Source organism: Bison bison, unplaced genomic scaffold, assembly GCF_000754665.1.
Source record: "Bison bison bison isolate TAMUID 2011002044 unplaced genomic scaffold, Bison_UMD1.0 scf7180017864067, whole genome shotgun sequence".
Lineage (NCBI taxonomy): Eukaryota > Metazoa > Chordata > Mammalia > Artiodactyla > Bovidae > Bison > Bison bison.
Window position 1 is genome coordinate 402,370 of NW_011494639.1, and position 14,928 is coordinate 417,297.

At 53.8% G+C, this 14,928-nt stretch overlaps 1 protein-coding gene across 1 annotated transcript in view; it reads right to left on the bottom strand.

Annotated features, from left to right (window-relative positions):
* The window catches only part of PLXNA2 (plexin A2), a 235,023-nt gene that overhangs the window by 27,075 nt on the left and 193,020 nt on the right, over window positions 1–14,928 (bottom strand). The window contains exons 16-20 of the mRNA XM_010836877.1: window positions 12,414–12,565; window positions 6,079–6,196; window positions 3,610–3,746; window positions 2,555–2,722; window positions 2,346–2,439 (exon numbers count right to left, since the gene is read on the bottom strand). Coding sequence (XP_010835179.1) covers window positions 2,346–2,439; window positions 2,555–2,722; window positions 3,610–3,746; window positions 6,079–6,196; window positions 12,414–12,565 — 669 coding nt within the window. The remainder of the gene's footprint in view (window positions 1–2,345; window positions 2,440–2,554; window positions 2,723–3,609; window positions 3,747–6,078; window positions 6,197–12,413; window positions 12,566–14,928) is intronic.

Consider the following 14,928-nt stretch of genomic DNA (forward strand, 5'->3'; position numbering starts at 1 on the left):
ACCCAGAGCCCCTTTCACATGCCAGCTGGGACGCCCTGGCAGGAGGGAAACACAGGTGCTGTCAAACGGGCGGAGGAGCTGAGCTGGGGGTCCCAGCCCGGGGTCCACCGGACAGACCCCCAGCCTGAGCGCCGCCGCCTGCCCACCCTGTCGGAGGAGCTGAGCTGGGGGTCCCACCCCGGGGTCCACCGGACAGACCCCCAGCCTGAGTGCCGCCGCCCTTCCCACCCTGTCTCCTCTCCGCTCGCTCCGGTGCCCCTGGACGAGGCTCCTCTGAGAATGAGCAAATCACCCACAGACAAACAGCCTCTGTTTGCTCCCTGCCCAGCGCTGCATCGGCACTTTGCCTGCCAAACATTCCTTCGGGTTTGGCGGCCTGTGCTCTGGCCCGTCCCCCTGGGTCTGCTTCCAAACCCAGAGGTGGGGGGGTTAGCGCCAGGGCCTGAGGGTGAGGTGGGCTCCAAGCAGGGCCGAGGGGACACACAGTTCTCTCCCAACACCCCTGAACAGGAAGGCACTGGGCAGAGCAGACCGGCTTTCCCTCCCGGGACTAGCTTGCTGGAGACATGCACACCCAGGCCCTTCCTCTAGGCTGCAGCCCGCAGACGCCAGGCAGGTCACTGCTGGTGCTCAGGGCCCCCCGACTCTCGAGAGGGAGGGGCTGCTTCTTAACTCCTTGAAGCACTGAGGTCCTGGGGGGTGGGCGGGGGGAGCTGCTGGGGAGATTCCTGCCAGCCTGTCCTGGGGAGGGCAGCAAGACCCAAGCATTCTCAGAAGGATATCAGCTGTTGGGGGGCCCTTCCCAGCTCTCTCGTCCCTTCAAACAGCTTCCTGGGGACTAACCATGCAGCCTTGGAAGTTGACCTTCTCAGTCATGTACTCATCCTACAAAATTCCCTCTGTGCTAAATGAACCGTGTCTTTTATTTTCTGTATTCTGATGCTTTGACCTCTGGGGTCTTGCTGACCCTGGAGGGACTGTGCCCCCTCCCCAGGCTGGCCAGTTCCTAGAGACAGCAGACAGATGGAGGTGGGCTGTGGCCTCAGCCTGAAACTGGAGAGGGGACACAGTCTCTTTTGCTCAGATATCAAGCTCTTCACTGGGACACAGAGCCATGTGCTCGTCTAGCCTACGGAGCTGTTACCACGATGGGCACTGGAGGTAACAGACTGGCATCCCACACCTCTGGCACGATGGAACGTCAAGCCCACCAGCATCTCACATAGTCTACCTACGAAGAGTCAGATGTGTGGGACTGAGCTTGGCCCTACCACCTGCCGCCTTCATGTCTGGGGGCAAGTCATTACTCCCTTCTGGCCCTATTTTCTAAGCTACACGAGGAGAAGTTTGGACCAGATGATCTCCGAGACCTTTCCAGATCTAGCCTTCCGGCAAGTCCGTCATTTTGTGTATTTCTGTTTCCCAGGGAAGCCCCAAGCATGCTGGGAATGCGTCAGGAAAAAGAGGGTCGATGCAACACCACCTTTTCCATCTCCATCTCAGCCTCGTCAATCTCCAGAAGGTCAAAGCAGTAATAATAGTAACTCATGTGAAAAATGATGGCCATAATAGCATCTCCTGGACTATAATTATGAATACAATAATGTTTCAGAGCATATTGACTGAAAAGAAAAAGATGGAGCCAGTAGAACAAACTAAAAAATTTATAACAACATAGCAGACATTCTGCTCTGACGATAGAGAACTTTTTTTAACATCACAAAAATCCACAGTGGGGAAAAAAAAATTAAATTACATGGCTCTGCCCAGAAGAGTGAAGTGAAATGTTCAGCTTGATCATCTTAGCAACCAGCATGGAATTATCTGCACGCAGTGACTAGCGTTTATCAAGTGCCGGCCTCATTGCATGTTACATGTCCACAAGGAGAGTCTTATCATCAGCATTTCTAGACAGGGAAGCGAGGATCAGAGAGGTTAAACGACTTTATCATGGGTGTCCAGCTAATAGATGGCAGCGTCCTATTTCTAATTTGAAAACATCTGAATCTGCAGCCAGAATTTCTTCACCCTCTCACACTCCTCTTATCAGACCTTGAAGGGAACATGGCAGAAAACAGGAGCCCTTTGGCGCCATATCCGAGGCTCAGGAGCCATACTGGGATGAGGAGTCACGCGCTCTTGTAGCCCACAGAGCTGTGACCTTCTGATGAGCAACGGTTATACTGTAATCATAAAAACCACTGCAAGGCCCCGGTGTTTGGGGCCATGATTGCGGACTCTGCTCTGGCAGTCGAAGGCCCCAGTGCTAACACAGACCCCATCACCTTGCCAAACACACCCACAGCCGCGTTTCCTGAGGGCCGGGTGGACGTGCTGGTACTCACGTTGACAGATTCTTTGCCGTTAAACTTGACGCGGATCCTCGGCTCCTGAATGACATCCAGGTTGAAGCCCGTGATGGTCAGGGGTGTGTGGCCACTGGGAAGAAGCAGAGGCTGGGTGAGGGAGACAACCCTCTGCAGCTGCCCCCATGCTCCCTGCCCCGGGGTGAGAGGGGCTCGGGCGCGGCAGCTGGGCGCCTCCTCCGCCTCACCTGGCGATGCTCCACTCGGGCTCGATGCGCTGCACCCGGGGGTCGTCTATGTACTCGAACTGAAGGTTGTTGTCCACTCGGGCACGGTCGACACTCACGGAGACGGGGACCGGCCCCAGCCCATTGGATGACGGGGGTGAGACGCACACGATCTCGTTCATGGACCGCCTGCAGGCAGACCGCAGGAGGGTTAGGAGCCAAGGCAAGTGAGGCGGCCTCTGGCCTGAGAAGGGGCTTTCCCCCAGTTGAAGGGTGGGTTCTTCTGTCCTGTTCTACCCCAGGCTAGGGAACGTCCCTTAGCAGTGTGTATCAGTGTCTCTTTCTACCTGAGCTCCAACTCTGGTTGGGTTGGGGAGCAACAAATTGGAGAAGTGGGTTAGAGAAGGTGGGGCAGGGGCACGACTCCTTGGGCTTTGGGAGAACGCCTGTCTTTCTGGATTTTTCTAAAACACGACTATTTAGCCAGTGCTTGGAGTCTGGTCGGTCAGTTGACACATGGAGTATCTACTATGCAGATAAGTTTTGGCCTGGGGCCAAAACACAGTCTTGGCCCCATGCCGTGTACGGTCCAGGCCAGAGGTCTACTGAGCAAGTTGGGTTCCCATCTAAAGATCCCTTTCAGAATTCTCTCTAGATTCTCTACATCCCCAGAGACTCATTGGAATACCTGCCAAATAGCAGGCTTCAATTTTTACACACGAGAGATGCCCCAAGGAGGCACCTGTGTGTGGCGTGGGGACAGAGGCCATGCTTCTGGAGTCACCACGGTGGGGGCCTAATGAACCCTTGATCCTGATGGCGACTGAGCGCTCCTGGGAGCCCTGCTCAGGAGCAGGTCTCATGGGCCTCACTTGCAAGTGTTCGTAGGACTGTTTAGCCCTTATGATGCGATACAGACTGACTACTGGCAGGCATTTCTCACAGCGACTGGAACAGGGTTTGGGGCTAGGATGTGACGTGTACCATGGAGACGGTGGGGCAGGCATACATGTGCATGTATGTGTGCACAGCCCACACACGCACGGTCTCTGAGAGCTCCTCCAAGCCCCTCTCACCCGTAGAACTCGCAGGTCTGGTTGCCCAGATAAACGGCCACGCTGCTTCCAGACCCGAGATAGTGGCCGGTGATGGTCACCATGGTGCCTCCAGACTCAGGCCCTCGGATGGGGTTGAGTGACAGCACGGAAGGGTTCTTTGGGAGGAAGCAGAGACATGATCACGGCTCAGGCTTTGCCCAAAGGGAGAAGCCCAGGCTAGACCTAAAAAGACAGAAGGGGGAACTCCAAACACTCTCTGCCTACCCTGGAGCTGAGACCCTTTCTAAGAAGAGGCTCCGGGCATATCCAGGGAAGGCAGAAAGGCCATGTTTGGCAAGTAATTAACTCCCCGGGGAGTCTTCTGCTCATAACACTGATGGGAAGGCAGAGATGACACTGACTAATCTATCAATTAGTTTACAAATTGAGAACAATTGAGAATGCTTCACTATCTGGAGCAGTACTGATTTTTTTGGCACAAAATCGATAGGGCTGAATAAAGCATCCGTGTCTGGACTGGGCCACCAAGAGTCTCTGTTAATGGTCCAAGCTCACGTCCTTCGAGCCCTCCCTCAGCCTGAGAGGGGCACGGCAGGGTAATGTTGGCTTCCCTGACCTTCACCAGGAGGATGGCCCATCGTTGGTTGGGATGTTCTACTAAGCTCATTAAATTGTAACAATCACCCTGAAGCCTAAAAGAAATGTCACTGGCCTAGAATGCATCAGAAAGAAATTGTTTCTGCCTAGTGGGCAGCAGAGTGGAGTGGAAAGTGCATTTAACTGAGCAACCACACAATATGAACTCCAGTCTGCATTAGCCACTCACTAGCGACGCAATGCAAGCAAGTTCTACTCACTCCTGGAGCAAGTTTCTGCATCAGTCTGGGCTGGCAATCAGTCTTGCTAGCTCCTCTGTCAAGAGAGGAGGAAGGCGACGTGATCTCTGAAGCCCCCCCTGCTCGTCACTCTACTACTCTCTCTCCATCTAGTCTTTCTGAGTTTGCTTCTCACACAAGACCCTCTCAGATGGGGCGGGGGGTGGGGTGGGCTGCAGATATAGGCCATGCATGTTTGTATGCATCCGTGTGTGCTAAATCGCTTCAGTTGTGTCTGACTCTCTACGAGCCTATGAACTGTAGCCTACCAGGCTTCTCTGTCCATGGGATTCTCCAGGCAAGAAGAGGCGGTTGCCATTTCCTTCTTCAGGGGATCTTCCTGACCCAGGCCTTGAACCCACATCTCTTGTGCCTTCTGCATTGGCAGGCCAGTTCTTTACCGCTAGCACCAACTGGGAAGCCCGTGATGCCCTCCGACCCAAGAGAAGACTGGTATAAGGGAAGGTAGAGTTGCTGAGATAACAAGGCAGAGACCGGAAAACCTAACATAAGCAGTAAAAGACTGGTATAAGGGAAGGTAGAGTTGCTGAGATAGCAAGGAAGAGACCGGAAAACCTAACATAAGCAGTAAAATGTTTTAGGCAGAAGAGAATTTTGTGATCTAATAACTTTTCAATACTCTGAGCAAGGCTGGTTTGACCCCCTCTGCAGGGTGTTAACGCTTTTTAACAAAGAACTTGATAAAACAATGTTGGTTAGGTGTCGGAAAAGGGACTTCTGGGCCCCAGAAGGTGGTTGTTCAGCAGGAGTAAAGAAAGTCTTTGTGACTCCACCTGTTGCCTGGGTGTGAAGAAGTGTTTTCAGGGCTGTGTATGTGCGTATGTGCATGCAACACACCAGTACACAGAGCAGCTCACTCTTATATTCCTCCCCGTGGTCGCACACACAGACACGTGTCCCTGCAGGATTTCAAATGGCTCCTCTAAACTCCCTCTTAAAATATCCCTGGCAGAAAAAAAAGCATGTGGATAAATATAGACCCTTTTAATTAGGTCCCTCAGGCTATCTGTCCTCATTAGGCTGGAATTAGACAAAGATATCACATTGGCAGGACAAAGGGCAGCACCTCCCCACCCTGAGTTGAGGATCCACTTTCTAAGAAAGGTCTGATGTTGCTTATTCAGAACCCTGACCTGTGGCTCCCTGGGACTCCCAAGTGTCCGAAGAAGCATTGTTGGTCGTGAACGCGACTCACCCGGGAAAGACAGGCTTTACTTTTTCTGGTTTCCTACTCAGTCTGCAAGAAGCCTAGAGGCACTGGCTTGGGAAGGGGAGGGTGGGACTTTCCTGGGAGAAGTTGGGAGCAGAAATGTGCCCTTTCTGGGAATCTGCACCCCAGCAACTGCCCAGGTGGCGCTAGTGGTAAAGAACCCACCTACCTGCCAATGCAGAAAACAGAAGAGACGTGGGTTCGATCCCTGGGTTAGGAAGATCCCTTGGAGCAGGGCCTGGCAACCCACTCAAGTATTCTTGCCTGGAGAATCCCATGGGCAGAGGAGCCTGGCAGGCTACAGCCCAGAGGGTCGCAAAAGTTGGACACGACTGAAGCGACGCAGCAGCAGCACAGCCCAGCACAAGACCCAGTACTCACCACAAAGGTGTACTGTTGATGGGACTTGGTCATGAACTCCGGCTGACACTCGCCGATGCACAGGCGCACAGGCCCAGAGGTGGTTCCCACGACGGCGTGGCCCATCTCACAGACGATCCTGACGAGACAGCAAACCTTCCCATCAGAGACTTGGGGACAGCTGGCATTCCTGCCTGTTTGCTCACCCCACCACAGTCACGGTGAGTAACTCAACATAGTCTTACACCAGGGCTGGACCAAGACAGCTTGCTCAACCGTGTGGCTGTGTGACCTTGGGCCAAGGACTTTCCCTCTCTGGGCTTTAATCTTTCATGGACACAGTGAGAAGGTGGATGAGCGCATCTCTAAAGACCTGCGTCCCTTCAAAACGCTACGCTGCCTATTTCTATGAACAAGCCTGCAGTCAGTGCCTCGTGCAGGGCTCAGCACTGAGTCCTGTTCCAATATCCGTGGGATAAACCTAATGCCCTGCAGAGAGACCGAGGGGCAGGGCAGAGGCAGCGGCAGGCCAACACTTGAACACTCCCGAGAAGAAGGACTGAGGACTGACTGGGCAAGCTGACTCATGTGTGGTTCGTTTCCCTCCCTGTGGTTTGCAGTGAGGGGACAGATAATCTGGCCAGACAGTGAATTCCCCGAACCGGAGCTCCCGGCTGAGTGAGAGCAGTGGGTCCAGGGGCAGCGGGTGACGGGGTGGCAGGTGGATAAGTTCATTAGGACGGCAGTCGACACTGGACTCTCACTTAATCAAGGGCTGAGCGCAGGAAGCTGGTGGGCGAGGCGGCCAACCAACCCCGGGGTTGGAAATCATGTCTCATGTCAACAGGAGAGCTGGAGGGAAGAGGGGGCGGGGCACTCCCTCTGCTGCTGTGCAAAATCGATGCCCCCTCGTGGGGTGGGGGCTTCCCTGGTGCCTGAGATAAGTCACAACAAGCACATTTACAGACCGGTTGCCTTGGCCACAGCCACCTCTAGGAGTGGGCAGCAGCTGGAGCATATGGGAGGAAGGGAAGGAATCAGATTTTTGGGGGGACCTCTTGCCCGGAATCCTAAGGCATGGAGTGGGTGGGAAACGGCCCCACCAGGCTCAGTAAAGAGAAACCCTCCTCCCAATGCCATTTAAGAGTTCAGAGCAGTCTGGTGCCCTTGGTAGGCTGGCTTAGTGGGGAGCCAGAAAAACAGACCCCTCTCCAGTAATCCTCAGCATTATCCAGGCACGGTGGGGAAGATCCGTGTTTAACCGAGCAATGCTTATCTCAACAGCTTCTCTAGGAAGGAAGGTAACTAAACAGAGATTTCATTTCGATGTAATAAAACTTGCATTAAACAAATACACGGCGTGCTCGCGCACACGGCATGCCACCGAGCTCCATCTCCTTCATAACAGTTAATCCCAAATAAGTACTTTCACTCCTGGTGAATATTTACTTAACATGCAATAACTGTCTTATTGCGTTTAGCATATTAAGTTCGACAAGACACTAGTGGGTGCGTGTCGAAGGCTGTTCTCCCCTCCTTTTCGCCAAGGATAAATAAATTAATTATGAACCCACAGTAAAGATGATAGTGATGATCAATTAGTATTTTACACATAATTGTCTCCTTAAACCTCATTAGAGGAGCATTTGAGAAGCTTCATTTGAGGTACTGCGTGGGGTTATTTCCACGCTGCTTCCTGCTTGGAGTCACAGCCCTCCTATCGGGCTTCCTGGGCCCCAGCGCCTGCTCCTGTCTGGGGTCCCTGCCATCCAATCCTGCTGATCTGCCCTCTCCAGCAGCATCAGCGGATTATCTCTGCTCTCTGCTGGAAGTGGCGGGGAGGGGAAGACCAAGAGGAGGAGGGAGCAGATGAGTCTCTTTCCTTTCTCATCAACGCTTTCTTATCCCTCACTCACCCAACCTTGGTCACTGTGCTGGAACCACCCTCGAGAAGAAAAAGCAGGAGGAAATCAGGGTGGGCTCGAAGTCCGGGAAAGAGGAAACGTGAGAACACGTGAAGGTCATGGGCATCTTTATTCCTCCTGGGACCTAAGAGAGGAGAAGGCCCAGGATGGCCTATTCTGCTGTCCCTGTAGGGGGTGAACCATAGGGCTGGGGCCTCTTGGCACACTCTCTTTTCCAGAACATATTCTTGCTCAGGGTTCATGGCCCAAAAGGTGAGCTTTGCATGTCAAGCACCTGTGAGAAGGCGGACGGAGGGGAGAGGGCACTGCCCCAGGGCCCAAGGCTGAGTGCCTGCAGCTGGCTCTGAGTGTCCCTCCTGGAAGGGAGTGATCGGTGGCCCAGGGACTGGTCTGCAGGGAGGGCCTGCAGCCGAGTCCTCTCCCCGCCGGTGGAGTGGGCTTCTGCTTCATCCATCCCTCTCTAGAGTGGACAGGGGTGGCAGTGGGCTGCAGAAGGGTCTGTCTGGTAAGTCTAAGAACTGGGTGAGAGTGCTAAGGATGCAGACCACGCTCGCTGTAGGGAACTCTGGCCACCTGTCTCTCTTCTTCCTTTTCATTCCTGGGACCCGGTGCTTGCAGTGAAGGATGGAGAGGCCCCCTTGACTGAGTGGATCTGTTACTCCTACTGGCGTTTGATCCCTGAGCTCGAGGGCAGCTGTAGGGAGTGCAGAGGGTTATACTGAGGATGAGGGTCAAGCCAAAGTGGAGTCTCTCAATAATAACAAGAGCTCCAGCTTACTGAGCTGCATGTGGCAGGCACTGTACCAGACAGGATCTCATGTCATCCTCAGACATCCTAAGGGTGGGTCTTACTGTCTCTATTTTTACAGACAAGGAAACCAAGGCTCGGAGGTGCTAAGTGACTCATCTATGGCCAGAGAGCTGGCAAGTGGCAGAGCTGTGATTCAAATCCAGGTTCAGCCTGGCTCCAAAGCTCATGCCTTTGATTCTCCTCCACTCTGCTGTCCTAAAATCAGCGGAATGCTCTCTGTGTGTTTTGTGGAAGGGACAGGGTGGACAAGGTGGCTGTCCTGGGGTGGAGCTGAGGTTGCTGGCGGAGGTGGAGGATGGCAAGGTTGGGAAGACCTGGGTTTCTAAGGCTTTGAGACTTAGCCAGCTGCACCCACTCCCTCCCTGGCAGGAGAGAACCACAGGCAGTGGTGTGGGTACCACTCCCTCCTTCAGGCCTTACAGGTCAGCAAAGTTCCTGTGGTTAGACTTCTGGGGGCCGCCTACCTCCCTGTCTCCCTGCCTCCTCCCAGCATCCCTGATAGCTTCAGTCTCCCTGTGTATTACCAGGAGACAGGAGCTGGGGATGTTTAAAGTTTCTCCTTGTAAAATGAGGAATTAGACTAAATAACCCTTTAACAGTTAGCTTCCACATTTGAAGGCTTGACTCCTCCTGGTAGATAGTGGGCTTCTGGATTCACATTAGTGCCACTGATAACGCTTTCTAATGATGGGAGTTGTAGATCCTATGAGGCATAGAGGCTATCGTTTCTGATATCCTAGGGACCGTAAAAGTGATTGCAGAGATCTGTTTCGACAGACCCACTTTCCAGATGAGACATTTGAGGATCATGGAGCAAAGGGACTTGCCCAAAGTGACAGAGCTCATCAATAGCTGAGCTCCTGGCACCCAGCCCAGTGCCCTCACCCCACCCTGCACCACCTCCTGCAGACTGGCATGGGTGGTGCTTTTCTCCCCATGAGCATGCATCCTTGGGTGGGGAGCACATGCAATCTAACATCCATCAAGGCATGGCTGAGCTCATAGATACAGCAGATGAGAGAGACTGGGGCGGGTGTCTCATCCTAAGCGGAGTCTGTCTCATACAGAGCCCCTGTCTCAGGAAGGGCTGAGCTGCAGCCTCAACCTGCCTCTCATCACCCAGGAAACGTCCGGTGATGGAGTCATCCGGCCCTCCCCAGACCTGTGGGGCGCTGATTGCAGGACTAAGCAGGACCCTTTAACCAACATTAACCTAATTGCTGAGTGATAGATGGCGTGGCACAAGCATATGGTGAGTCATTACCGTGCCCGCGCTAATCCTGCCCGTGCCCGGGACTCTGCACTGGGCCCATTTAGCCAAATTCATCTCTCGCAGACATCTGTAATGATTGTGCCTGCTGCTCACTGCCCGGGATGGAGGCTTTAATGATGTTAACAAACTCTGAAACCTCGAGAGCAGTGATGAGTCTGACACGCTGGAAGCCAGGGCTGCGTGCAGCCGAGGTGCGGAATGCGCCTGCCGCCTCCTGCCTGCCCCGTGCCCAAGGAGACAGTGAGGGTGGTTTTCTAGGGTACCTCCTGGCCTTGCCAGGACCCCTGGCAACCATTCACCTTCCCAGGCTCCTTTCGTATCCTCACTTTCAGTTTTTTTGAGGGAACTTTCTTCCCTGGGGACCTGTGTGGGTGTGATGCATTTGATTTCAAAGATGGAACAAGCTTTCCTGATGTTCCCAAGGCATATTACGGGCTCCTCGTTTTCATCTTACTGAATTCTCCCCCAAAACCCACGTGGTTAGAATCGTGGTTTCCTTGAGGCCAGTGAAGAGTGGAGAGACGGAGCAGTTTACTAAGGTCTCAGGGCTGCCCGGAGTAGATGAGGCAGGACTTAGAAGACTTTTTTGAATCCCAGATCCCCGGCTATTTCTATGTTCAGCTGCCCAAGACTCAGCACCTCTCAGTTCAAAGCCTTACCCTTTCATCTCCCGCAAACCCTTTCCTTTGCAACCCTGTGGCATGTCACCAAGTTGGAGACTTGGCCTATGTCCCGAGGCCTAGGGCACGTCTGTGAGGCCAAGGTGGATTTGGGCTCAGTGTGACTGAGTGTCTAGCTGGGTCTGGCCGGGCACTGGGCTCTGTAGAGACTGCCTGACCACAGTCTGCAGGCTCCTGGTTCCTGCCCGGCAGCTTTCCCCTCCCCTCCTGGCTCAGAATTGCTACTTAAATATTTCCCCATTTGCCTCTTCATCTCTTTCCTGTAGACCTGGCCAGTCTCTCCTCCAGGATTCATTCCTTGAAGGGCCAAGGCTGATAATGAAGGGTTCAGTCTGCAGGATCTGAAGGTCTGAAGGATCAGGCAGGCGGCTTCTGCTTCCCCCGCCGGGAGTCCCCAGAGTCGGGGAACTCAGCCCCCGACTCTGACCCTGTCCTGGCCATCCTGGAATCACGGCCTCTGACCCAGAAAACCACATGCTGACGGATCATGGGATTTTCAGGCCACTCTTATCTAGGAGTCTCCCCTGGCTGTTAGGGAACAGCAAGAGGCCTGAACCAAAACTTAGGAGACCTGAGTTCCAACTCTCTACGGCCACTTATGCCCTGAGTGAACGGGGGTGAGGGGGTGGGGGCATGTCACTTCACTTCCGGGTCTTTTGTTCTTAAAATAGTGATAACAATGTCTACCTCTCAGAGTCCTTACTCATTAGAAGCAAGAAAATGGATGGGAAAGCCTAAATGCCAATGGAAGACACACTGTCTTTTTTTTACGGTTGTCAGTGCCACTTTTCTGGTTGTTACTCAGGGCTGGCTTGAGGGAGGCTGCAAGGTGTGGCATCTTAGGGAAGAACGCAGCTTCCAGCCCTGCTCACAGCCAGGTTCCCAGTGCCCACTGCAGAGCTGCGTGCCCGCTGGACCCAGGGTGATATGGCCCAACTCCGCCTGAGAAATCATGCAGGAGACCCTGGAGGCCCCCTCCTTTTCTCCCTAGCGGGGGAACATCACTCCTGCTGCCCTCCCACCCCCAGCAGCCCCCCAGCCTCCTGCCCACCTCCTGTCCACTGACTCCACAGCGGCCGCCACTGCCAAATGAGCACCCCAAATTGGAACATATGTCACTCTGGGAGCCCCGTTCGCCCGTCCACCGCTACATGCCTATTTTCTAATTTCCAGCTGACATTTCCCTTAGTGAAATAAATGAATTTGCTCCGGCGGAGGCCCTGTTCGGATTAAGCTGCTGTCAGAGCCCCACGAGCCAAACAAATTGTTGCCCGCAGCCCACCGAGTGGGATGCCTTCCAACAGGGGGCCGGAGGAGAAGGGGGAGGCCGAGGAGGAGAAGGGAGAAGCCGAGGAGGAGAACGGACGGGCTGGGAAGGCAGCTCAGTCAGCCAGTGGGCAGGCGGAGACCAACCACGGGGTGGCCTGGCACCGGGAGCCCTGATGCCAGAGGAGCCAAGGAATTGGAAATCACATAGAACAGGACACTCGAGGAGTGGGGGTGGGCCAGGAGAGGGTCCTGGGAAGGCTTCAGGGAGTGGGGTCCCTGGGAAGAGGGAGACGGGGGATGGATCCTGGAGCAGTCCCAGAGGAGAGAGAGAGGGGCGAATCCTCCCCAAGCTTTGAGGGGGTGGAGGGAGGGTGTGGGCCCGAGCAGACTGGACTCACTGCTCAGCGACGATGTAATCCCCTGGCAGGGGCGTGCAGGGCACTCCGGCCACTTGCACGTGGTGGGCGATCTCCGAGAAGTCCAGGCCCAGGTTCACACCGTGGATGGTCACTCGAGTCCCCCCTTCAGGAGGTCCGGACACCGTCAGGATCTGCGGGAGGGAAGCGGGAGGAGTAATTGGTCGGTCACGGCAGGAGGGGCATGGGCACCTGTTTCCCTCCCTGCAGGGAGGCTTTGGAACACCTGGAGTCTGGGGTGGAACTGCATTTCCGCCACTTTAAACTTGTCTAGGATTCCAACGTCATCATCCCGACAATGAAACTGTACCTACTTCATTGGTTCTTTAGGACCTCCATCCAATGACGCCTTCATTCATTTGTCCACTTATGAGAAACAGATTAGGAGAAAGTACTAGGCTCAAGGCAGGGCTTGAATTCACTAGTTGCCTGACTGAAAGCAAGTCTCAGAATCTCCCTGAACCTCAGGTCTCTTTAGTTGGGAAGGAGGATAATCCTCTCTAACCAACGTCACCCTGGAAGCTCCCACATGGAGGGTGTCCGGGACCATTCTGTCAACTCCCAAGGGCTCTGTAATTGTGACGACAGAGGGAGAGATGGTTGGATGGCATCACCAACGCGATGGACATGAGTTTGAGCAGGCTCCGGGAGTTGGTGATGGACAGGGAGCCCTGGTGTGCTGCAGTCCATGGGATCACAGAGTCGGACACGACTGAGCGACTGAACTGAACTGAACTGTGACATGTCATGCCGGCCACCCCTGTGTGCTAGCCTCAGTTGAGTTTACAATGATGAACAGGGAATTTTCCCTCAAGGAACTTAGTGGTCAAGGAGGAGGAGATAAGAAGGCCATAAGTAAGGCTGATGCAGGGTACACAGTGATAAGGTAGATTTGAAGGAAAAGCCATGGGAGCTCTGAGGAGTCCCTGATTAAGGGCCACTGCAGGGGATGACCACAGACGGAAAGTATATTTGACATTACCCAACACACACACAAAAGAAAAATCCTGTAACTCGATTGTGCTCGTATCAAAGAGAAATAGCTTCCTGATTTTCCAAAGTCTGCTGGCTTCCTTTCCAGTGAAGTGAAGTGAAGTTGCTCAGTCGTGTCCGACTCTTTGCGACCCCATGGACTGTAGCCTGTCAGGATCCTCTGTCCATGGGATTTTCCAGGCAAGCATACTGGAGTGGGTTGCCATTTCCTTCTCCAGGGGATCTTCCCAACCCAGGGATCGAACCCAGTTCTCCCTCGTTGTAGGCAGATGCTTTTACCATCTGAGCCACCACAGAAGTTTCCCAGGAGCCAGGATCGTTTATTTACTCATTTCTTAATTCAGTCACCAAATGCTGACTGCGTGATTTTATTTTGATGCAACAGGAAAAGGAACTTGCAGAATCAGGCTCTCCTAACGTGTAAATTTCTATCTGAGAATGAATCAGGCTCCAGGAAAAACACAGCTCTTTGGGATCCAACAGATTCCAGGGAATAATTCCTACTTTGAGGTCCATAGTTATCCAAAGTAGGAGGAAATTAGACACGAACCCAACCTCAGGCAGAAGCACAGAATTTCGGAACTGGAAGGAGAGCCAGGGTGTCTTATTCTAAGATCATACAACTTGTATGTGTGGACCAAATAGAAAAAAAATGTCCAGGGCTCTTTTCACTGCACATTAGAGAGATAAGACAGTAAGGGAGGGAGAGAGGCAAGGAGGGTGGGGCAAAGCCAAGAGTCCACTAGGAACCTCCAGATGGGGCCTCTGGGCAGCGATGAGTGGTGAGCACAGGTGAAAACGCTACTGAAGGCTCTGGAGACTCTTCCTCCGCCTTTCTCAAGGGGGCACTGCTCTCTGCCAGCAACGTGAGCACCATGCATGCGGCCTCCAGCTTGGCCGTGAGTGCCCAGGTGAGAGCAGACAGGGAGAAGATGATGGTTGTGGCGGGGACACGACTGAGCAACTGAACTGATGAATACAAATAAATCCGATTCATGAGATAAATTCCTGAGGGAGGGAAAGGGGTGCCCGGAGGCATCTCTGGGCACTGGGTGTGGGGTTGGAGGTGGGGGGAGTCAGGGCGATTTGGAAAGAAAGGAGCTGGCAGGAGGAACCTGTAGCCCCATGGCTTTCCTGTCTCTGGAGATTCTAAATATAACCAACATGAGATCTTGGTTGTTCCACCCTCCCCGGCGCCACTTCCTCAGGTCCCTGGGCCTCCTGGGCTCTGGGAGATGGATACTTGTAAGAAGGAAAAGGAAAGGGTGGCCTCCATGGCCCTGCAGGAAGAGTGTCAGGAGGAAGGAGGTACCACTGAGCAAATCCGAGCCGGCGCCCTCCCCTGATAGCCTGGAACGAGCATCACTGGCCCGCCCTCCCCTCCTTCAGCCACCTGGATGCCAGGAACCTACTGAAAACCCTGACAGAACTGTGATGATTGGCTTGCTCTCTTTCCTCCACTTTTATTTTTAAAAATACATTCTCTTGCTCACGGCGGTTAATT